This window comes from Saimiri boliviensis, chromosome 9 (assembly GCF_048565385.1).
Source record: "Saimiri boliviensis isolate mSaiBol1 chromosome 9, mSaiBol1.pri, whole genome shotgun sequence".
NCBI classification, from domain to species: Eukaryota; Metazoa; Chordata; class Mammalia; order Primates; family Cebidae; genus Saimiri; species Saimiri boliviensis.
This window is the reverse complement of record NC_133457.1, coordinates 109,672,035-109,696,162: the sequence shown is the minus strand read 5'-3', so window position 1 is coordinate 109,696,162 and position 24,128 is coordinate 109,672,035. Positions and strand designations below refer to the sequence as shown.

Here is a 24,128-nt window from a genome sequence, read left to right as displayed (position 1 = left end):
ACCCCCCGCCCGCCGCCCCCTGCCAGACGCGGCGCTGCGCAGGGTCCTAGTGCCCGCTGTGCCGAGGGTTCCTGAATCTGGCCACTTCGCTGGGAGGCTCTGTGCTCCCAGTGCCACCCGAAGGGCCTGCGGAGGCCACCTGCAGGTGAGAGTCGTCCCTACAATTGGGGCACCTCTGCTAGGGTCTTCCTAAACACCTGGGGCTCATTCATTCATTCATTCAGCACATGTGGATAGCACTCCTGTTTCAGGTAATAGTGCGAGGGATACGTCTGTTAATGAGATCCACTGGCTTCTTGCCCTCACGTGGCTTAAATTCTAATAGGGAGAGAAAGATTATACGTGAGCAAACTCATAGATGAGATCATTTGAGATTGGGTGTATGTTTAAAAATAGGGCCATGGGATAATGGATAGGAGGGAAGACTACTTTAGGGGTGGTCTGAGAAGGCCTCCTAGAAGATGTGGTATTTGAGCTGAAACCTCACTGATGAGCTATGCAGACATCTAGGGGGAAGAGTTCTCTAGAAGAAGAAACAGCAAGTGCAGAAACCTGGGGTGAGAAGGAACCCCGACTGTCCAAGAAACAGCAAGGCCATTGTGTCTGGAAGAGACTGAATGGAGATGAGAGAAGACAGAAGGGCAGATCATGTGGTCTTCTGAAGGCTTTGGGGAGGAGCCTGGATTTTTTGAGCAGGGGAGTGATGTGATCTGATTTATAATTTAACAGGATCATTCTGGTTGCTGGGTGAAGGCTCAACTAAAGGATGGCAAGGGCCAGGCGCTGTTGCTCATGCCTGTAATCCTAGCATTTTAGGAGGCCGAGGCGGGCAGATCACAAGGTCAGGAGTTCAAGACCATACTGAGCAACATGGTGAAAACCTGTCTTTACTAAAAATACAGAAATTAGCTGGGCGTGGTGGCACATGCCTGTAATCCGAGCTACTTGGGAGGCTGAGGCAGGAGAATCACTTGAAACCAGGAGGCAGAGGTTGCGGTGAGCCAAGATCAAGCCTCAAAAAAAAAAAAAGAATGGCAAGAGTAGGAGCTGGGAGTCTAATTATGAGGCTCCTGCAGACCCCCAGCTGGGGAGTGGTGACAGCCAGACTAAAGTGGTGGCAGTTGCCTGATTGCAGTTAGGTTTTGAACGTGAAACCATCAGGACCCGCTGATGTATCGGATGTGGCGCGTGACCATAAGAGTGAAGTCAAGGAGAAATCCTGGCAATTCACACATCGCTGGTGGGAGTGTAGTTAGGCAAAAACTACTTTGGGAAACTGTTTGGTAACATCTGCTAAAGCTGAACATACACATATCCTTCAACCCAGCAGTTTTCCTTCTAGGTATATACCCAAAAGAAATGACTGCCCATGTTCACCAAAAGACATTTACATGAATGTTCCTGGGGCATTGTTCATAATACCCCAACTCGGGATCTACCCAAATGCTTGTCAACAGTAAAATGGAGAAATAAGTTGTAGTACCTTCACACAATGGAATATCATCTACAATTCTCAGAACAATATGGATGAATCTCACAAATAGAACTTTGAGAAAAAGAGTCCAGACCCAAAAGAATACATACCCTATAACACTATTTTAAATAAAGTAAAAAAAAATAGTCAAAGTCTAAGCTGTTAGAAGTAATGATAGCGATACCCCTTGGGGAGAAGAGGTAATGATTGCAAGCAGGCTTCTAGGGTGCTGATAACGTTATATTTCTTTCTTTGTTGTTGTTGAGACAAAGCCTCACTCTTGTCACCCAGGCTGGAGTACAGTGGCATGATCTCAGCTCACTTCAACCTCCACCTCCCGGATTCAAGCAATTCTCCTACCTCAGTCTCCCAAGTAGTTGGGATTACAGGTGCCCACCACCACACCCAGCTAATTTTTGTATTTTTAGTAGAGGTGAGTCTTCACCATTTTGGCCAGGCTGGTTTCGAACTCCTGACCTCAGATGATCTACCTGCTTTGGCCTCTTTTTTTTTTTTGAGACAGAGTTTCACTCTTGTTACCCAGGATGGAGTGCAATGGCGCAATCTCGGCTCACTGCAACCTCCGTCTCCTGGGTTCAGGCAATTCTCCTGCCTCAGCCTCCTGAGTAGCTGGAATTACAGGCACATGCCACCATGCCCAGCTAATTTTTTGTATTTTTAGTAGAGACGGGGTTTCACTATATTGACCAAGATGGTCTTGATCTCTTGACCTCGTGATCCACCCGCCTCAGCCTCCCAAAGTGCTGGGATTACAGGCGTGAGCCACCGTGCCCGGCTGCTTTGGCCTCTTAAAGTGCTGGGATTACAGACATGAGCCACCACGCCCAGTCTCTTGTTTCTTGACTTGGTGCAGGTTATACACTTGTGTTCTATTTGTGAAAATGTCTTCAAATGTACACTTATGATAGATACCCTTGTATATTTATTATATTAAGGCAACAGTTCTCAACTGGGGGCAATGTTGCCACCAGGGAACGTTTGGCAATATTCAGAGACATTTTTGGTTATCACAACTGGAGCGGGGGGTAGCATCTAGGGGCTAAAAGGCCTCTTGGGCCATCTGGGCTTGTACCAGGGCTGCCTGGCTGTGAGTCACAGTTCAACATTACCCTGCTACACCCTATCCCCATACTGGGGCCTTTCTTAGCAGAGGGGGCTGACCCTGAATGGGCCTGGCATCTGGCCATGGATCCTGCCATCTCCTAGGGGAAGACATCGAACATGCTACAAGGTACAGGCCTACAGTGTCAGACAATCCCCCACAACAAAGGATGCAGCCCAAAATGTCAATAGTATAGAGGCTGAGAAGCCCTGAACTAGAAAAGAAGTTTAAATAACTGATTCCTAGATTTTAGGACTGATTAGGTGTTCAGCTTGATTGAGGGTGGATGATGTGGTCTCTTATGAAGGTGGTTAAAAACAGAGGAGCACGTTTGGAAGGTGGAGCCCAGAAGTTCCATTTGGACCCATTACGTTGAGAGGCCTGTTAGGCAGCTAAGGAGCAATGCGGAGTAGGCAGTTGAACATAGGAGTCTGGAGCTCGGGGCAGGGGAGAGGAGGTTAAGGCAGGGAATGTAAATGTCAGGTCTTTAGCAGAGAGATGCTGTTTAAGGCTGTGGACGTGAAACATGGCCTACGACGTAGACGAGCAACAAATTACCAACACTGCAGAGGAGCCCCTGGGTCTTATCAGGCTCAGCCTAGATGAACGAATCTTTTTTTTTTTTTTTTTTTGAGACGGAGTTTTGCTCTTGTTACCCAGGCTGGAATGCAATGGCGAGATCTCGGCTCACTGCAACCTCCGCCTCCTGGTTCAGGCAATTCTCCTGCCTCAGCCTCCTGAGTAGCTGGGATTACAGGCACGCGCCACCATGCCTAGCTAATATTTTTTGTATTTTTAGTAGAGACGGGATTTCACCATATTGACCAGGATGGTCTCTATCTCTTGACCTCGTGATCCACCCGCCTCAGCCTCCCAAAGTGCTGGGATTACAGGCTTGAGCCACCGCGCCCAGCTAGATGAGCGAATTTATGTGAAAATGAGAAATGGCCAAGAGCTTCGAGGCAGATTACATGCTTATGATCAACATTTAAATGTGATCTTGGGAGATGTGGAAGAAACTGTAAGTACTATAGAAATTGATGACGAAACATAGGAAGAGATATGTAAATCAACAAATGGAATATTCCAGTGCTGTTTGTCTGGGGAGACGGCGTTGTCCTGGTTGTCCCTCCACTGAGAGTTGACTGAAACAAATAATTTGTTCTGTATGGAAAACAGGAGACTTTGTGCAATGGCCTCTCTAAATGTACAAGACATTCAGAAGAGAAACCTGCATACATTTTGATATTAAGAAATAATTCAGGGCCGGGCGCGGTGGCTCAAGCCTGTAATCCCAGCACTTTGGGAGGCCGAGGCGGGCGGATCACGAGGTTAAGAGATCGAGACCATCCTGGTCAACATGGTGAAACCCCGTCTCTACTAAAGGTGCAAAAAAATTAGCTGGGCATGGTGGCGCATGCCTGTAATCCCAGCTACTCCGGAGGCTGAGGCAGGAGAATTGCCTGAACCCAGGAGGCGGAGGTTGCGGTGAGCCGAGATGGCGCCATTGCACTCCAGCCTGGGTAACAAGAGCGAAACTCCGTCTCAAAAAAAAAAAAAAAAGAAAGAATTCCGGGGATTCTTCCACTCCTGAAATGAGTTGATTTGCAGTAACTCACAACTTCTTAAACTAAATGGTATTTTCATTTTTCTCAAGCTCTTCCAATAAATATGACCATCAAGATGCAAAACAAGAAAAAAAGAAAAAGAAGAAAAGGCTGTGGGCTACCAGACATCACAGGGAATGAGTATACACAGAGCAGAGAATTCCCAGGATTGAGCACAAGGGTGCCTTTGTCACCGGAAAGAGGAAGATCCACCCAGCGAGGTAGGAGGAGACCCAGAAGTAAGGTTCCAGAAGCCGAGAGTTTCAGGAAGAAGGGCAGGATCGACTATGTCAATGTGGGGAGAGTTGGTGTGGGATGAGCAGACAGGAGCTCCTGTCACATCTAGCTACAAGGTCACAAATAGCTTTGAAGAGGATGACTTTGGTGGCATAGTGGGGTGGGAGCCGGGCTGGAAATGGCTGAGGAGAGAATGGGGATTGAGGAAGTGGAGGCAGTGAGTAGAGACTATGCTTTTGGGAAGTTTTCTCATAAATAGGGGTGGGAAGGGTAGAGAAATGGGACTACTGTCTACAGGGAAGCAGGAGTTAAGAGAGATTGTAAACAAGCCATGGCGGGGAATGTTTGTACACCAGTGGGAGTGGGTCATTTGTGAGCAAGAAACAGATGAGAGAGGAAACTCAGGAGGACAGTTCTCTGGACTCCTCCTTAAATTCCCATGTGGGCGGCCGGGCGCAGTGGCTCATGCCTGTAATCCCAGCACTTTGAGAGGCCGAGGCGGGCAGATCACGAGGTCAAGAGATGGAGACCATCCTGGCCAACATGGTGAAACCCCGTCTCTACTAAAAAAAAAAATACAAAGGGCCTCAATCTTTCAGTCAAGTCCCTTTGCTGATTTTTATCCTGAAGGTCAAATTCATACTCAGCCTGGCATTCAGGACCTCTCTCATCTAGCCTAAGCTAGCACTCCTATCTTAACCATTCCAGAATCCTCTCCATTCCCCCTTATCCGCCTGCTACTACCCCACGCTCTAGTTCTGAGCCCTTTGAAGTTCTCCAGACCGCCGCTGCTTTTTCTTCTCCCAGCACTTGCACCAAGAACCCACATTCAAATCCCAGTGTTACCACTTACTGGCTATTAGACTTTGGGTGAGCTGTGTAATTCTCTGTGCCTTAGTTTCCTCATCTGTAAAACAAGGGTTTGGTGATGGCAGTAATAATAGTATCTACAAAGTAATAGGAGTACCTATCTCATCTCGTTGTTTTATCACACATAATGCACATAGAACAGTGCCTGGTACATCGTGCTGTACAAGGGGTAGCTACTATCATCAGGTGTTCGATCCATATTTTATTTATCCACTGCCTTACTCCTGGGCACCTAGGTTATTGCCAGTTTTTCACTAACAAGGAATGCTACAATCAACATCCTTCTATGTGTTGTCTTGTGCACGTGTGTGAAGGTCAGAAAGTAGTTACATTTTTAGGTTTAGTGGTTCTTGGTAAATTATCCTCTAAGAAGACTGTCCCTTGCACAAGAAGCTCTCATACATCCTTGATTCAATTCCACTTCAGATGTCATCTTGACTGAGAAATGTTCCTGGACCTCAACCACAACACATAGACACAAACACACACACATACACTTCAGTATTCTTGAATAAAAGATCATACACTGCACACTCCCCAAGTGTGATCCCACCTCCACCAGCCATAGAATTACCCTTGTAAATAAGGTAGACTCTCTGGAGGTGGAGCCTGGAGTTGCATTCATTTTAAGCAAGTTCCAAGGGCAATCTTATGCATTCTAAAGTCTAACTCTTTTCTCTATCCCCAGTGCCCAGTACAAGGGCTGGCTCTATATAGGGGCTTAATAAATGTTTGATGAATAGTCATCAAACAGGTTGATCATTTCCTTGACTATAAAATAGAAATAATCACATCATACTTTCCTAATAGGGAAGATTGAATATGTTAACAATTCCAGCTCCTAGAACACTTTCTGGCACGTAGAAAGCACTCTATCCGTTATTTCTTTTTCTTTTGCACTCTATCAGTTCAACGCATACATGCATACATACGTGCATACATGTATAAATAAAGTCTGCTTCTAAAGGTTAGATAATCCAAGTTTATTAGAAACACTCCAATAGAAAAGGAAGATGGGAAGTGAGGGCCCAGCCCACTGCCACTCCTCCCTGCACTCCAGAACACAACACCAGTTTGTATCCGGCAAACTGGCTCCTTCCCCAGGGTTGGTCCCCATGGGGATTTACATGGCACTGCCAAAGCAGGACGGGAGCCCTAGTCCTCAGGGCACTGCAGGATGTCATAGGTCACGTAGCCCACTTGGTCCACCTGGTTCACCTCATTCCGGGAACTCACGCGCCAGTAGAAGCGGTCCTGGCAGAAATAGGCTTTCTCTGCAGGAGATGGGCAGGCATGAGAGGAGCGATTCTAATTCTCCCACATGTATAGAAATAGGAACAAGTTCTTTACAACAATCTCTTCTGCCATTTCTAGAACTTTCTAAGGTTTTCACTTAACACCTCCATCCCCCCCACCCACCTGTCTGTGAGATGCTGGAGGGCACAGACCTCAAGGCCCAAATCACTGCCACAGAGCCCAGCACACAGTAGGTACAATATATGCATTTTGTGAATGAACTAGCAAATGAGTAGACCAACTATCTTAATGCTCCAAACAATCCATTCAACGCTCATTCATTGAACAAATCTATTCATTCATCAACACCTACTGTGTGCTCTGTTCAAGACACGAGGGTTAAGCAGAAAAAAATGCAGGCATGATCTCATTTATCTTGGTGCTTATACTCTAGTGAGGCAAGAGGCAATTAACAAGCCAACATATAAATAAATAAGATTGGTTTTGAAAATAGAGAAAGCTATGGAGAAAATGAACACAAGTAAACAGATAATAAGCATCAGAGAAGGCATCACTGAAGCAGTGGTTTTAGCACTGAAACCTGAAGGAAGACAGGGGGACGGCCCAGTGACAATCTGGAGGGAAAGCCTTCCAGACAGAGGGAACAACTGGCACAAAGCCTTTAAGCTGGGAATGTCCTTGATCTGTTCAAAGAGCAGCCAGTGTGGGTGGAGCAGAGTAAATAGCAGGAGTAGTGGGAAGCGATGAGAACACAGGGGTCAGGTCAGATCCCGTTAGTTTCTTTGACTTTGGAATGGATCTGGGATCACTCCCAAGACTATTGCCCTCCACTCCTACCCACTCCCTAATCTCATGGAATATGTTAAAAGTCCCGGACAACCAGTATGGTTTGGGCTGGGGTGTTTATAAAGAAGATGGCAAAAGATGACAGACTGAAAAAAGATTTTAGTGGCAGAAAATTTTGTTCACCTTGTCAACTGTTTGAATGTGACTGAGGAGAAAGGGAAGTCAAGTGTAATTCCAGCTATTATCCCCATATTATAGATGGGGAAACTGAGGCTCTAAGAGTAGAGAACCAGTGACTGCCCAAAGTCACACAGCTGTGAATTGTCTTATCTCTCGCTACAGCACATTGTCTGGCACATTGTCAGCACTTGGTGACTGTTGTCAAATAAGCTTCCATGCAAACCACCTGTGTCCTGTACTGAAGGGGCAAGAGCTTCCAGCCAGGGAGGCAGGAAATCTGGGTCCTGGTCTTGGTTGCATCCCTGACTTCCTATATGACCTGGAGAATATGAGACCTTCCTATATGACCTGCCGCTGCCTCTACTGGGATCTTGTCTGGGCTGGGGCAATGGCTTCCATTCCCAAGGGCTTTTACTTCCTCGCTCAGAATTGGACCAATCACTAAGACAGAGGAGCCCAGCGTGGTGTCTCATGAAGGGACCCTCCCCTGCCCTCATCTTCAGCCCTCACCTCGGTACTGGAAGACGTCATGCGTGTCCAAGGGCACTCCGGGGAATATCCGGTCCACCTCGCTGGCACTCTGGGGATCCACCATCTGCGCCTTCACGTCGAACCTGCGGGCAGGCGCCGAGGAGACAGGTGCTGAGCCGGCGGGCGGGCGGCGGACGGCGCCCGGGCTCCCCCTGCCGGCGGCCGCGGCGGCACTCACCTCCAGACGCGCCTCCCGCTGAACAGCAGCATCTTCCCCGCGCCGCGCGGGAGGGCCCCGGTCACCTGGGCCACGTCGGCGCCCAGGCCCAGCTTGTCCAAGCGCCTCGGGCCCAGCACCGACGCGCCTGTGTACACCCACACCTGGCGCCCTGCAGGGGAGGAGGGTCACGTCGGTCTGGGGGCGCAGAGGGCGCACGCACTCTTCTAGAACGCGAGGGAGATCCCGGCGAGGCCTTTCCTGGCCCGCGTGCCCGCAGTCCCTGCAGTGCAGGGCCAGAGGCGCTGGGTCGGGGGGTGCGAGGGCGTGGAGAGGAGGGGGCAGAAACTCAGCCGCCCCGACATTTGCTAAACTGCGTCCGCCGGGGGCGGGGGCGTCTTTTTCTAAAACGCACAAGACGTTTCGTGGGTTATCGATGGTCTCTGGGTTTCCTTGACTGATGGGGATTGACGCGGCGGCGGAGGGGGAGAAGTGAACTAACCAGAGAAGAAGAAAAGCTTCTTGGAGAGCGGCTCCTCAAAGGCCGAGTCCAGCTTGCGGGGCAGGGCGGGCCACCTGTCAGCGATGGGGAAGGGGCCCTGCGGCCGGCTCCCCCTGCCCTCAGAGAATCGCCAGTACCTCCTGAGGATGCGAGCAGGGAAAGGACGGGCTCTGAGCCTTGCACCCAGGGCCAGTGGGCGGGGAGGGACAGGCAGCCCCTCCACCAGGCCCCCTCCCGCATCCACACATCTATGCCTCCTCACCCATCCTTGAAGAAATACAGCTGGTTCCCAATCTCCGCGATGGCGTCGAAGATGTTCACGTTGCAGGCATTGTCCACCGGATCCAAAGACACAGTAGTGGCCGCAGAAGGGCCAGCAGTCGGGGGACCTGTGGGGCCGGCTGAGGGGGGACCTGTGGGGCCCTCTGAGGGGCGGACAGTGGGGGGTCCGGTGGGGCAGACCGTCGGGGGAGCCGTGGGCTGCGGTGTAGTGGTGGTCGGAGGCCGTGGCTCAGGTTCAGGGCGAGAACCTAAAAAGAGACATGCGATGAGACACTCCCTATTCCCGCATACCTCTGCGCCCCTAGAACATCTGCTCCCCAAAGCTGCTCAGTGAGGCCCCCTCTGGCACACACACGCATTCTCAGCCTGCCTTCCGAAACCACAAGACTTTCCCCCCCCGCCCCCCCCCCCGACATCCTCTATGGCCCAGAATGGAGTGCAGTGGTGCAATCATAGCTCATTACAGCCTCGAACTCCTGGGCTCAAGGGATCCTCCCTCCTCAGCCTCCAGAGTAGCTAGGACTACAGACATGTGCCTTCACGCCTGACTAATTTATCGTAGAGATGGGATTCTGGCTGTGTTGCCGAGGCTGCTCTGGAGCTCCTGGGCTCAACCGATCCTCCCGCGTGGGTCTCCCAAAGCACTGGGATTACAGGCATGAGCCACCATGCCCAGCCTAGACTGGCTTTTGAAGCCATGCCTATCTCTCTTTAGAGTCTCTTTTAACACCATCTCTAAGCACTGACATGGCAGCGACTGGGCCCAAGCTCTACTTCCAGACAGACGTTGAGGTCCCACCTCTCCTGCACCCCCCGTTCCTCCCCCGAACCCCAAACCTCCATTCTTTGGTACCGCACCACAGCCACACCCTTTCCTCTCCTCCTTCCATCCCTGCCCCAGAGCCTTACCATAGAGGTGCTGGATGCCTTTCACGTCATCCTTATGCAAGGGGGGCTCCTCAGTGAAGCGGTACATGGGGTACATGAGCGCCTCTGGCACTGAGGAGTGATCTAAGCCCAGCGCGTGGCCGAACTCGTGCGCCGCCACGAGGAACAGACTGTATCCTGGAGGGAGAGGGAACCTGAAATGTGAGCACGGCGCCGAGGCCCTAGCTCTGGCCACCCTACCACCACCACAGCCAGGAACCCCAACCCCGGAGCCTCAGGACCCCATGCACCTTGGTCTGGGCAGAAGCCCCACTTCTTGTCGCTGTCAAAGTTCGAGGTAGTAGCGCACCAGAGGCGCCCATCTCCGCGGCCCTCGCTGGTACAAGATGAGTACTCCTTACCCAGGAAGGTGAAGGGGAAGACGCACGGCTGCCCCGCCGAGTTGCCCCCGATCACTGTCGAATCGGCTGGGGAGACCCAAGGCTTTGGATGAGCCAGGTCGATGAGACCAATAGGGAGCCAGGGGCCGACCCGATAGGGAGCTAGACAATATTGGTGGTCTAGGCTGGGTGGTCTAGACGAGGCTAGACCCGTGGGCGGGGCCTGGGACACCACACCGAGGAAGAGGCTGCCAGCTGAGCCGAAAAGGCCGAGCCTTGGTGGTGGGGCGGGGCCATTGAAAGTCAGAGATGGGGGGGGGGGTGTTAATGTGGTGAAAGTGGGCGGGGCCACGACCATCCTGAGGACCAATGAGAGTGGAAAGACAAACTGATAGGCGGAAGAGCCGCGTTTCGGGGGCCAATGCGTGATGAGAGGGCGGGGCTGGACCTGTTAGACTGGGCCGAGGTACCTCGGGTCGGACAGAAGCCGTAGAGCTTGTCCTGGTCATAGTTGGAGGTGGTGGCGCACCAGCGGTAGCCGTCCGAGCGACCGTCCGTGGTGCAGTCGGAGTAGGATTGGCCTTGGAAGATGAATGGAAACTGGCAGGGTTTCCCGTCCGCATTGCCGTCCTGGGTGTAGAGTCCTGGGGCGAGGAGGAGGTGGGAAAGAGGGAGAAGGCGGAGAGAGCACATTATTACCCCCAAGTGTGTCCTGTTCTTTGACCCATGGACGGTCTGCAGTTCATCCCTCCTCTCCTAGTTTCTCAGATGAGAAAATTGGGCCCAGAATGCGGGAGGGTGAATTGCAGGCCACACAGGACTAGTGGCAGAGCTGGGATTAGAACCCAGGACTATCAAGGGTGGTGGGCGCCCCCAGCCCTCGGCGCGCTCCCACACTCACTCTCGCTGGGGCAGAAGCCAAACCGGCGGTCGTTGTCGTAGTTGGCCGTGGTACTGCACCAGGGCACGCCGTCGGAGCGACCGTCAGTGGTGCAGGCGTAGTAGGAGCGGCCCTCGAAGGTGAAGGGGAAGTGGCAGGCGGCCCCATCTGCGTTTCCAAACTGAGTTGGAACCACTGAGGGAGGAGGGGGACCGGAGTCAGGGCGGCTGGTAATGGGAGGGAGAGGAAAAGGGAATCAGGGGGCCAGGATGCTTCAGTATCTCACCGACACCCTTGCCCAGCGTCCACAACTCTTCATCGTCGAAATGGGCGTCTCCCTGAATGCCGGGGCCAGGGGGAAAGGCGTGTGCCAGGAGCCCGTCCTTCCCGTCGAAGGGATACCCGTCTCCATGCTCTGAAGAAACCAGTGAAGAGGAAGAGGATTCGCCGAGCACTGCTGCGCAGATTGTGCGCTGCCCACGGCAAGGACTCCGAAATAAGTGCGGACTGAAATCCTGCCTGCGCGAAGCTCTCCGAGCCTGGCGCCCTGGCCCTGCGCACTGTCTGGCGGGAGGGGCCGCAGAAGCCCGGGCAGCGCCGGCAGGCAGGAGGAAGCCGGCGCTGCAGCTGCCTCCAAGCTCTCGGTGGTCCTCGCCTCCCTGACCCCGCCCAGTTCTCCTGGATTTTCTCTCCTCGCGCTCTCACCCGCAACACCGAACAGGATGACGATGTCTGCGTCCTGACTGTACACACGAGTGAAGGTGAGCGGCGTCACCGCGCTCCACAGCGCGAAGGCTCGAGCAAAGGCATCGTCAATCACCGCCCGAGGCAAGTCCTCCGAGTAGTTTTGGATCCTGCAGGGGACGAGCCAGAGGAAAAAGGTCAGAAGTGAGAGGTTGGAGCGGGGCAGCAGGGACACCCCGTATCGCAGAGACTTCGACATACACAATGCTCCCTGCCGTCCACGCTCTCATCTATAAATCTCTTCCAGACTGTTTTTTGAGGGGGTTTGTTTTCTATTTAGACCCTCACAATGGCCCTGGCAGGAAGGCTTGGATGGCAAGAGCCATTTCCCTGAAGGGAAAACAGAGGCTCAGAGGTGGAGACGCTCCCCCACAGGCCACACATTAAGTAGAGAAACCCAGGGACACGTCCAAGACATGACACGTTCGCCGCTGGCCCAGGAGCCAGACCCCTCCTCCCTGCCCCACCTCACCGCCCCCGCAGCCCCCGGCTCACCAATAAGTGATGTTGTGGTGGTGCCACTTGAGGTCGCCCTCAAAGGTTTGAAACTTTCCCAGGTCTGGGACCCCGCACCGTGGGGTCCGCATGGCCTTCAGCGTGGTGCTGTCCAGCTCACCGGTCTCGGGCAGGGACAGTTGCTTCTGGAGAAGCAGCAGGGCAGGCCCCAGAGACTTCGACTCCCCACGCATCTCTGCCACCCGAGTGTAACCATAGCGGTACAGATATTCCTGTGGGGCAGGGGCAGACACATGTCAGAGCTCTGACCCCTTTCTCTACCCAACTGGGCCAAGACTCTCTCCAGACACTCATGGAGGGAGTCTTTGTTGTTGTTGTTGTTGTTGTTTTCTTGAAGAGATAGGGTCTCTTACTCTGTCACCCAGGCTGGAATGCAGTGGCACCCAATCATAGCTCACTGCAGCCTCAACCTCCTGGACTCAATCGATCCTCCCACCTCAGCCTTCTGCATAGCTGGAACTACAGGTTCTCACCACTGTGGTTGGCTATTTCTTTAACTTTTTGTAAAGATGGGATCTTATTATGTTGCCTAGGCTGGGCTGAAACTCCTGAGCTCAAGCGATCCTACCACCTCAGCCTCCCAAAGTGCTGGGATTACAGGTGTGAGCCCATGCCCAGCAGGGACTAGCATTTAATAAAGTATAAATGCTTTCCAGACACCAGTGCTTTCTGACCACCCAGGAATCCCCCCTCCCTTACACATCCTCAGCTCTTTCTCACCCGTGGATGTCACTAGCCCATTTCTACCCCACAGCTGCATAAAGTTTACCCCTGTTCACTCCCAGCCCATGCTTACCCCAGGACCCTCCAATGCCTCCCCGACCCCAAAACATTTCCCATTTCCCACCTAGGAAAGCCCCATTCCCCATTTCTGGCCATCACTGCTCAAAAGCTCAACAAGACCCCCCATTGCCTAACCCTGGACACCTCTGTTCTTCAGATATGTCCATCACCACCAACACACCCCTAAAGCATCTCCTCTGAGGCCCTGTGTCCTCTCTGGGACACTCAGCACCATCCCGGACAGCCCTCCCCAACTCTCGACTAGGTGTTTGCCCACCTCTGCCAGCTGCCTGTCAGTGAGATTGGTTCTCAGGTCTCCAGGGAAGACCACTCGGGTGGGCTGGCGCCGTCGGGGGGCAGCAGAGCAGCAGCCCAGTGCCAGGAGTGCCAGTACCAGGGGCTGCCAGAGGCTCATGGTGAGGGTGGCAGTGTCTGACTGCAGTTGCTGTTGTGGGGGCTTTAAGGAGGCGCTCCTGTGACCCCACCCCTCCTTGACAGACGGCTGCTGACTCAGGGGACAGGGTGTGTGTGTGTGTGTGTGTGTGTGTGTGTGTGTTTGTTTGTGTGTGTGTGCATGTGGCAGCCCCAGCATGAGAAAGGGCTTACACCACCTCCTCCTCTTTCCACTGCCCACAGTCTCCACTGCCAAGTCAGGCAAGACCCCAGACCCGCAGGAAACCGCAGGCCCTCAGGGGAGGGGTAGGGTTTTGCAAACTGCAGAGCTTGTGGGAACTGTATGAAAGGGAGGGATGGGGATAAAGCTGGGCGACTCCCCCATCCCTCATATGAAAGCCTCTAGTAGTCAACCAAGGGAAATTGATGGAAGACTCCCTGAGACTTCTTTCTGAATCTAAGGATCCCTCTGGCCCATCCTTGGCCTTTTCCAACACCCCTTCCCTGGTCAGATCTCCTCCCCGAACCCCTCCCTGCACTCCAGGCTCTGTCGTCTATTCCCCTCCCTGACAGCCTTCTTTGACTCAGCTTCCTCTCCCTGCTTCATCTGGGGGCGGAGGGAGTGGGCTCTGCTAGGCAGGGACTGGGGAATTCCACCAGGGCAAACCCATGTTTTCGGCAGGCTGAATCTTCAGGGTAGTAAAGGGGAGAGTAGCAGCCTCTAAAAACCAGCAGACATGGCTTTACTCTCTTCCTTCAGGACCTCAGGCAAATGTCCTACCACTCTGAATTTGTTTCCTCAGCTGTCAAAAAAAAAAAAGTTGGAGGGGGGACTCTTTGTCCCTAAATTGACATGAGGATAAAATGAAATCAAACATATAAAATGTTTAGTTCACTGTAGGTTTTAAGTCCTCAACCGATGGTGGTGATTGGTTTCATTACTGAGGCCAAGACTAAGATTCTAGGCCAGGTGCGGTGGCTCATTCCTGTAATCTTAGCACTTCAGGAGGTCAAGGTGGGAGGACTGCTTGAGCCCAGCAGGTCAAGGATACAGTGAGCCATGACTATGTCACTGTACTCCAGCCTGGGTGATGGACCAGACCCTGCCAAAAGACTATGATTCCAACTTGGAATCAGGAGACTGGGTTAGTTACTGGGCTCTAAGCTGCAGTGTAACCTGGAGCAAATGCCTTCCCCTTTCTCAGCTTAGGATTCATCAACTGCAAATCAGGGCAGGATGTGCGGGAAAAACGATCTCTAGGAGCTTTTTCATCTCCATGCAGCCAAAGCTCCAGCCCCAGTTATCACACTTATGCCAAGCGTCCCTCCCAAGCCCCCCACACCAGCAGCCTCCCTCTTTCCTTGCTTCCTAGCCAGTCAATGTCGGGTGGGGTCTATATTTACCTTCTTCAAAGCCCTGTTTGGGAAAACATGCTAACAACTTAACAAGCTGTATTTATTTATTTATTTATTTATTTATTTATTTATTTACATGGAGTCTCACTCTGTCACCCAGGCTGGAGTGCAGTGACACGATCTCAGCTCACTGCACCCTCCACCTCCTGGGTTCAGGCGATTCTCCTACCTCAGCCTCCCAAGTAGCTGGAATTATAGGCGCACGCTACCATGCCTGGCTAATTGTTTTGTATTTTTAGTAGAGATGGGGTTTCACTACATTGACCAAGTTGGTTTCGAACTCCTGACCTCAAGTGATTTGCCCACCTGGGCTCTCAAAGTGCTAGGATTACAGGCATGAGCCACAGTGCCCAGCCCAACAAGCTATATTTAAAAGGCCTACTATGTGCCAGGCACTTTATATGCTTATCTAATAAATGAGTGTGAGATGGAGATAATTAACTTCCTTTACAGAAAAGCTGAAGTTCTAAAGTTCACTAACTAATAAACATTTGCTTTGGAGTCACAAAGTCCTGGATTTCAGTTCCAGCTCTGCCATTTCCCAGCTATGTGACCTTGGGCAAGCCACTTATCTGAACTATAATAATAATAATGCATTTTTTTAGATTTACTGTGTAAAGCACCATAATAAATTATCTATAAACCTCTCGTTTCATCCTCACCACCTGTAAGGTAGGTTCAATGAGTATCCCTCCTGTTCTGAGGCGGAAACTAAGGCTCAGAGAGTTAAGGGGCTTTCCTGTGGTGACAGAGCAAGTTAATCCACTGAACTAGGGTTCAAGCCCAGAACTGCCTGGTTCTAAAGCTTTTCATCTTTCTTACCATTTACAGGGAACTGTGATGACCCCAAGATAGACGTGAGTAGGTGGATGCAGTGAGAGGGGCATCACATAAAACCTGGATCCTTCTTTGATCCCCTGCTACCTGCTGAAGGTAAGAGAGGAGGCCCAGGCATTTAGGGAATCAGAGGCTAGGACTGGGGACCCACAAGGAACTAGATTCTAGACTTGGGAATGTAAGGTCATACAGCAACATGATTTAAGAGGAAGAGATCCTCCAATCTGGGGGAATCTTCGTCTGGACGGCAGACACAGGCTTTTAGGAAAAATCCAATAACTACCCCCAACTTGCCATCAATGGTACCAAATATGACATACATGTGTATCTATGTATGTAGGTCACATATCTCAAACTTAGAACTATTGACACTTTGGGCTGTCACGGGCATTGCAGGGTGCGTAGCAGCATCCCTGACCTCTACCCACTGGATGCCAGTAGCACCTCCCCCAGTTGCCAGTTGTGACAACCAGAAATGTTACCAAACATTGCCAAATGCGCCCTGGGCGAGTGGGAGGGGCAAGCTCACCCCCAGCTAATGGTGTATGTTGATTTTTCTATGTAAAGGGTCTAAAACTTTTATCAAGATACTCAAACAACCATTGCTGATGATCTTCAAACCTTTTAAAGATCATTAACTCAACACATTCTTGTTGAGTTTTTCTGGGCCAATCATTATGCTAAGAACTGGGAATACAAGTAGTGACCAAGATAGCCTTTGTCTCATTGCTCATGGAACTGAGAGTTCAGCAAGGGGAGAAATTGAATGAATAATTAATTACCAGAGAGGCAGGCATCACAAAAGGAAGGTGTATTTTTGTATTCCAATTACGCTCATCATGCAATGAAGAAACTGAGACTCACAGTGGTCACAGAGCAAGAGCCTGCACTCTGGAGCCAGGCTGCCTAAGTTCAAATCTCAGCTCTGCCACTGACTTGCTATGTGGAAGGGGCAATTGACACAACCATTTAATTGCCTCAGTTTCCCCATCTGTAAAATTGGAGTAATTGTAGTGCTTCCTTCATGGAGTGGTTGTAAGGATCAAAGAATTAGCAAATACAAAGTGCCTGGCACATGATAATAAGTGCTTGCTGCTATGTTAATTAGGATCGCCTTCAGGACAGCAGCTGTTTTTACCAAACGGGAGTAGGGAGAGAGCAGCTAGGAAATCCACATCTTGATTCCTGGAGTCAATCCAAACAAGAATTCTCCTTTTCTTAACCTCCCCGCCCCCACTCCCATCAACTTCCTCCTTTACCCCCTGACTCCCCAACCCCCATCAAGGGGAACTTGGACAGAGTTTGGCTTTCAACACTGCAATGGCAGGAAGTGGTTCTAGTTACCACATCCCCTTCCCCACTTCCCCCAGCCTCTCTTTTTAATACCACAACAGAGTTTAGCCAAGACCCTGGGAGAGCAGGCAGAGAACAGGATATACCCTCAATTAGAGTCATAGCGTGGACCCTAAGCCGCTCACTGAGGTAGCTTGTGCCCTGAGGTAGCTTATGCACCCCTGGAGCCCTGAGTCACTAGCTGGATGACACAGCCCTGCAGGCCGCTATTAATAACTCCATACCCTCAGACCAGGGTCAGCCTCACAAGATGAGGAATCTGTCCTGCTGTCTAGGATGGGGGAACTCCAAGCCTCTTTCTCCCAAACCACCCAGAAAGGGGAGGGGCAGCCAGGCCAGAGAGGCTCTGGCAGGATGTGGAAGAGACACTGAAGTCTGAGGTGAAATAAAAAGGTGTGTATCCTACAAGACATTGCCTCAGGGGAGAGCATCACTCGAAAGTGACCCACCCCCCACCCACAAACACACCTGCCATCCGTAGCTTCAGGGTGATGACAATTCCCACACTGACTCTGAGTCCCCATTAACACTAAGTCACACCTCCCACTTACCTACTGAGCACCATCAGTAGGGAAGCACAGGGCATAAACTTTGGAATCAGACGTCCTGAGTTCAAGGTCTTAGTACCTGTCATTTACTGGCTGTGTGACTTTAGGCAAATCACTTTACCTCACTATGCCTCCATTTTCTCATTTAAAGTGGGGAAAGGAGCAGACCTCTCTTGGAGGTGTTGTAGTGGGGATTAAATGTGATTATACATTGCAAATTCTCAGCACAGTGCCTGGCTCTTAGCAGGTACACACACACACACACACACACACACACACGCACGAACACACATACGCTCACACAAAGGTTAGCTATTGTGATTCTGTTACTTTATTTATTTATTTATTTATTTATTTGAGATGGAGTTTCGCTCTTGTTACCCAGGCTGGAGTGCAATGGCGCGATCTCGGCTCACCGCAACCTCTGCCTCCTGGGTTCAGGCAATTCTCCTGCCTCAGCCTCCTGAGTAGCTGGGATTATAGGCACGCGCCACCATGCCCAGCTAATTTTTTGTATTTTTAGTAGAGACGGGGTTTCACCATGTTGACCAGGTTGGTCTCGATCTCTCGACCTCGTGATCCACCCGCTTCAGCCTCCCAAAGTGCTGGGATTACAGGCTTGAGCCACCACGCCCGGCTCGATTCTGTTACTTTAGTGCTCTCATCTCAACTTTACAAATTCACATTCAGACCCACAGCTCAGAGAAGTGCTTTAAGTTGGTCACCGTCACACAGCTGACGAGTGACACAGCACCTGCCTAGGCCTTCTGACTCCAAATCCCGTGTTAAGATCAGATCACTGGCTCTAGCAAACAGGAAGTCCGTGGGGGCAGCAGTCTAGCGGCAGGGAGGGGTGGTTGCCCAGAAGCCAGACTGGAGGAGTTATGTCTAGGAACCAACAGAGAGAACACATGTGAAGTATTTGGCTGGAATTTGTAGGAAAAAGAAAGTGGGAGATAAAAAAGGAAAATAAGAGTGAGGTAGCTGGCAGGGCAGAGAACAGTCAAATGTAGGTTTTTTTTGGTTTTTTTGGTTTTGTTTTTGTTTTTGTTTTGAGACAGGGTCTCACTCTGGACAGCGATGTGATCTAGGCTCACTGCAACCTCCGCCTCCTGGGTTTAAGCCATCCTCCCACATCAGCCTCCCGAGTAACTGGGACTACAGGTTTGCTCCACCAAGCCCAGCTAATTTTGGGGTTTTTTTTTGTAGAGACGGGGTTTCACCATGTTGCCAGGCTGGTCTTGAACTCCTGGCCTCAAGCAATCCACCGCCTCTACCTCCAAAAGTGCTGAGATCGCATGCATGAGCCACCATGTCCGGCCTCAAGTGGAGTTTTAGTTAAGATGAGAGGTTCTTGTCTACAAGAAGGGATGGTGCTGTGGGGGGAGAGTTGTGGAAGTGGAGGGGAAAGAGAGTGGGCCTGGAACCAGCTCCTTTGACACTGGGTTGCCCACTGGCAGATAAGAATATGCTTGGGTCCCGGCAAAGCAGGTGTGGACCCAACATACACATTTAAACTATTGTTTGTGGCCAGATGTGGTGGCTCACACCTGTCACCCCAGCATTTTCAGAGGCGGAGGCGGTGGACCGCTTGAGGCCAGGAGTTCGAGACCAGCCTGGCAACATGGTGAAACCCTATCTCTACAAAAAAACAAAAATTAGCTGGGCTTGGTGGAGCACACCTGTAATCCCAGTTACTCGGAAGGCTGAGGTGGGAGGATGGCTTAAACCCAGGAGGCGGAGGTTGCAGTGAGCAGAGATTGATTGTACTACTGCACTCCAGCCTGGGAGTCAGAGTGAGATTCCAGAGATTCCATCTCAATAAATAAATAAAAATATTGTTTTTGATATTTGGCGAAAAATTCCTCAAAGTAGCCAGCATGGGAAAAAAAAATCAATTCTCTTTTGTTCTTTTTATAAAGTCATTTCAGGGTTTAGTGTTGTTTTGCTATGGACAACAGAAGGGAGGGGCACCGTATTTTTAGTAATCACAACTACTAAAGGTCTAAATCTGGTCCTGCTCACAACGCAGAGGAATTGGGAAGAGGACTTAATCTTTGAGAAACCCAAAGTTAAACATTCAGCGGGGGCTCAGTCCTAACTTGGCAAATGGATGGAGAGAGCCCTGGGGAAAGGCTTAGGAGGGAGAAGCCCGTATGGCACACAGGACAACTGGCACATATTTTGACCCTTTTCCAAGCCTGGGTTGAGCCTGTACTCTTGGCCCAGCCCACTTTCACATACATCTTCCAGTTCAATGGTTCTTAAACTGTAGTCCCGGGACCAGAAGCCTCTGCAGCACCTGAGAACTTGTTAGAAACGTAAATCCTCCACCCCAGAACGACTGAATCAGCAACTCCTGGGTGGGGCCCAGCAATCTTTGTCCTAACAAGCCAAAGTTTGTTTTTTTTGGTTTTGTTTTTTTTTTTTGAGACGGAGTTTCGCTCTTGTTACCCAGGCTGGAGTGCAATGGCGCAATCTCGGCTCACCGCAACCTCCGCCTCCTGGGTTCAGACAATTCTCCTGCCTCAGCCTCCTGAGTAGCTGGGATTAGAGGCACGCGCCACCATGCCCAGCTAATTTTTTGTATTTTTAGTAGAGACGGGGTTTCACCATGTTGACCAGGTTAGTCTCGATCTCTCGACCTTGTGATCCACCCGCCTCGGCCTCCCAAAGTGCTGGGATTACAGGCTTGAGCCACCACGCCCGGCCACTTTTTTTTTTTGAGACAGAGTCTTGCTCTGTTACCCAGGCTGGAGTGCAGTGGCACAATCTTGGCTCACTGCAACCTCCATCTCCCAGGTTCAAGAAATTCTCCCGACTCAGCCTCTGGAGCAACTAGGACTACAGGTGCCTGTAGCCACACCCAGCTAAGTTTTGTATTTTTACTAGAGACAGGGTCTCACTATGTTGGCCAGACTGGTCTCAAACTTCTGACCTCAGGTGATCTGCTGGCCTCGGCCTCCCAAAGTGCTGGGATTACAGGCTTGAGCTATTGTACCCAGCCCAGCCAAGTGATTCTGATGCATGCTCAGTTTGAGACCTCTGCTTTAGTGCAGCTTCATCTCTGTGCTGATAGGGAGGACATTTGACCCCATTTTCAGAGAAAGAAACTGAGGTTCAGAGAGATGAAGCCACTTGTCCAAAAGTCACACCGCTAGTGCCAAAAGCAAGTGGGAATCTAGCCCTTTCTGACTATATAAAGCAGGTGCTTCCCACCATAATATTATAGCTGGGGATGATGTTCAAATATTTACCAACCAGGTCCTCAGGAGCCCTAACCAATCAGGAACTTATTAGGTCCAGGGGTCTGGGGAGAAGGGGAGTGTGATGCTAGGACAGTGGGGCACTTAAAAAGTTCAAAGCAGCCCCAGTTACAAGCGGCTGGGGAAATATTTCAGTATTTTATTTTACTTTTGAGATAGGGTCTCACTCTGTTACCCAAGCTGGAGTGCAGTGGCACTATCACAGCTCACTGCAACCTGTGCCTCCCAGGCTCAAGCGATCCTCCCGCCTCTGACTCTCAAGTAGCTGGGACCACAGGCACACTCCACCATGCCTGGCTACTTTTGCATTTTTTATAGAAATGGGTTTTGCCATGGTTGCCCAGGCTGGTCTCAAACTCTTGGGCTCAAGGGATCCACCTGCCTCAGCTTCCTGGGATTACAGGCGTAAGCCACCACACCCAGCCATATTTCGGTATTTTTTTTCTTTTTTCTTTTTTTTTTTTTTTTTTTTTTTTGAGACAGAGTTTCGCTCTTGTTACCCAGGCTGGAGTGCAATGGCTCAATCTCGGCTCACCGCAACCTCCGCCTCCTGGGTTCAGGCAATTCTCCTGCCTCAGCCTCCTGAGTAGCTGGGACTACAGGCACGCGCCACCATGCCCAGCTAATTTTTTGTATTTTTAGTAGAGACGGGGTTTCACCATGTTGGCCAGGATGGTCTCAATCTCTTGACCTCGTGATCCACCCGCCTCGGCCTCCCAAAGTGCTGGGATTACAGGCGTGAGCCACCGCGCCTGGCCCCATATTTCACTATTTTTACAACTGATGCTGCTATGCCAGCTGCACACGAATTCTGACTGTGGTCCCCTTCCGAGAAGGATTCTTCTGAAGCGGGCGCCGGGTGGCGGGCCTGCAGCTAGAGATAGACCGAAAGCAAGCACAGCTGAAACAAGTGTCTCGTAGGAATGCCTGTTCAGCATTGCTTCTCAAATGTGGCTGCCCATTGGAATCACTTGGGATGTTCTTTCGACTATTGATGCCTGACTTTCACCTCCCCTCCTACAGATTCTGACTTAATTGGTCTAGGGTGCAGCCTGAGCATTGGGTTTTTTTTAAGCCTCAGTGATTCTAAGATGCAGGAAGGGTAAGAAGATTGCTATACAGGGCCCCCGGAACCTGTAAGAGTCTCTAGATTGAGAACCCCTGGTTTGCGTCAGTATTTCCTAAGGCTGGGGACTTTTAAAAAACAAAGATTCTCAAGAGATTCTGGTTTAGTAATCGGTATGATCTGGAAGTAGATGTTAGCAAGCTCCTTTCATTTAGAAATCACTGACAGGGACAGCCGCTGCTGGCTGTGTTAACGGAGAGGTTCAGAGATTCTACCCCCTCTCCCCCACCCACCCCCAACATAGTTGAAGCAATTGAGAACACTTTGCCAGGAAGTATCCAGAACCAATTTCCGCAGCTCTTCCTTCCCCTGTGCTGTGGAGACATTGCTTCAAAGAACACGCTCTGAAAAAGAGCCCAAGACACCCTCCCGGGAGAGACATTTCCTGCTGCGCTGCTGCAGAGCCCCAGGGCTGCAGGCTGGGCTGGGCCTGCTCTGATTGCCTGTTCTTCCCATTAATCCTGGGACACCCTCATTTAGATGCGATCTGCATATATTTGCATATTAAGTTCTAGTGCCCCCTCCTATTCCCTCCACCCCCTGTAGCATGTTAGGGGAAAATAAAAACTAATGTATTCACAAAGCCTGCTGAGATGTGTTTAAACCTGAATTTCACACAGTGCTGGGACTTTGATATACCTGAAGCCAGGGGCGCTAGGATACAGGGAAGATGGCACCGTCTCTGCATGGATGCAGCAGGAAGGCCAGTGGAAGGGAAGCACTTGAAGCTTCCCAGGGTCTGGAAGTAGCAGTTCTAGCCCAGCTCCTGATGAGAGGCAATACAGGATTTCTCCAGTGGGAAAACACAAGGAGCATGTGGAGAGGGGGCAGGTGAGATTCATGGGGTGCCTGGCTTGGAGACCATCCATCCATAAGGATCTCTCACCTTCAACCATGGGCTCCATGAAGAGAGGCCAACCCGGTGATAGCTGGTGCAGTAGAAGGGGCTGGACACTGGAATCTGGCAGGCCTGGATTTCCACTGTGTGACCTTGGATAAATGACTTTCCCTCCCTGAACCTCAGTTTCTTCATCTTTGTAATGGGAGCTAAAAGCTCATTACATGGTCATGGGAGTCGTGTCTCTAACCGATCATGGAATTATCTTTCCCACGTCCCTTCTGAGAGTGGGAAGGAGTCTGCTAATGAGTGAGTCTTGAGGGGACAGAGGGGCTCCAGAAATCTACACCTACATGACAAACAGCCTTGAAACGTAAAGGCTCTGAAATGAAACAACAATTTTATTGTGACTCTGTCTCACCATTCTGTGGGTCAGAAATTTGGACAGAACACAGCAGGGCTGCTCCTTCTGCTCTGCGATGCCTGGGGCCTCAGCTGGGGAAGTCAGCTGGTGGCTCAGTGTGGACTGGAAAGCCCAAGGTGTTTTTCTTTCGTTCCTGGATGGATTAATCATGTTTTTGTTTTTTGTGTTTTGAGTCGGAGTCTCACTCTTTCGCCCAGGTTGGAGTGCAGTGGCACGATCATAGCTCATGATCATACCTAACTCCTGGGCTTAAGCGATCCTCCTGCCTCAGCCTCCTGAGTAGCTGCTACTATAGATAGGCATGTGCCACCACACCCAGCAAATTTTTTATGTTTGCTTTTGGTAGAGATGGGGTTTCACTACGTTGTTCAGGCTTGTGTCAAACTCCTGGGCTCAAGTGATCCTCCTGCCTCAGCCTCAAGTGCTGGGATTACAGGCGTTAGCCACCATGCCTGGTCTATTAATTATGCTTTTTTTCTTTTCTGTATTTTATGATGCTTTGATATCCAGGGGCCTTATGGCCCCAGAGAAGAACTGCCCTTCCTAGGGCTAGCCAATTCCTAGAGATGACAGTCTTGCCTGGGAGCACCTCTTCATTGCAAACCAACCAATCTTGAGCCCATAACCCCCATCCTCCTCCTACCTCCTTTAATCAGCTCCTGCAGTTCAGGATGCTAGCCCCCATCCTAAATCATCCTGCTCAGGTACTAGACAGCTAGGGACCACTCCA

At 50.9% G+C, this 24,128-nt stretch overlaps 1 protein-coding gene, 1 long non-coding RNA gene and 1 pseudogene across 2 annotated transcripts; 2 read left to right on the top strand and 1 right to left on the bottom strand.

The window, feature by feature from the left end:
* Positions 1–3: 3 nt before the first annotated feature.
* LOC141585705 (uncharacterized) lies at positions 4–17,998 on the top strand. The gene is made up of 3 exons (XR_012519364.1): positions 4–145; positions 4,255–4,425; positions 15,838–17,998. It is a non-coding gene; the product is annotated as an uncharacterized LOC141585705 (long non-coding RNA).
* On the top strand, positions 3,035–3,746 carry LOC120367864 (U6 snRNA-associated Sm-like protein LSm3 pseudogene; annotated as a pseudogene).
* MMP9 (matrix metallopeptidase 9) lies at positions 6,260–13,709 on the bottom strand. Its single transcript, XM_003936473.4, has 13 exons — positions 13,475–13,709; positions 12,394–12,626; positions 11,860–12,008; positions 11,441–11,569; positions 11,176–11,349; positions 10,745–10,918; positions 10,185–10,361; positions 9,916–10,071; positions 8,987–9,254; positions 8,725–8,864; positions 8,244–8,394; positions 8,045–8,148; positions 6,260–6,585 (listed from the first exon to the last, which is right to left on the bottom strand). Exons 1-13 carry the CDS (start codon positions 13,610–13,612, stop codon positions 6,467–6,469), a joined length of 2,112 nt encoding a protein of 703 aa, XP_003936522.2. The 5' UTR covers positions 13,613–13,709; the 3' UTR covers positions 6,260–6,466.
* Positions 17,999–24,128: the final 6,130 nt, after the last annotated feature.

Coding starts and splice junctions, on each gene's coding strand:
- MMP9 (XM_003936473.4), bottom strand. CDS start 13,612: ATGAGCCTCTGGCAGCCCCTGGTACTGGCACTCCTGGCACTGGGCTGC. Junction 12,627..13,474: donor CTGACAGGCAGCTGGCAGAG/GTGGGCAAACAC, acceptor CCTGCCCCACAG/GAATATCTGTACCGCTATGG. Junction 11,350..11,440: donor GACGCTGGGCAAGGGTGTCG/GTGAGATACTGA, acceptor CTCCTCCCTCAG/TGGTTCCAACTCAGTTTGGA.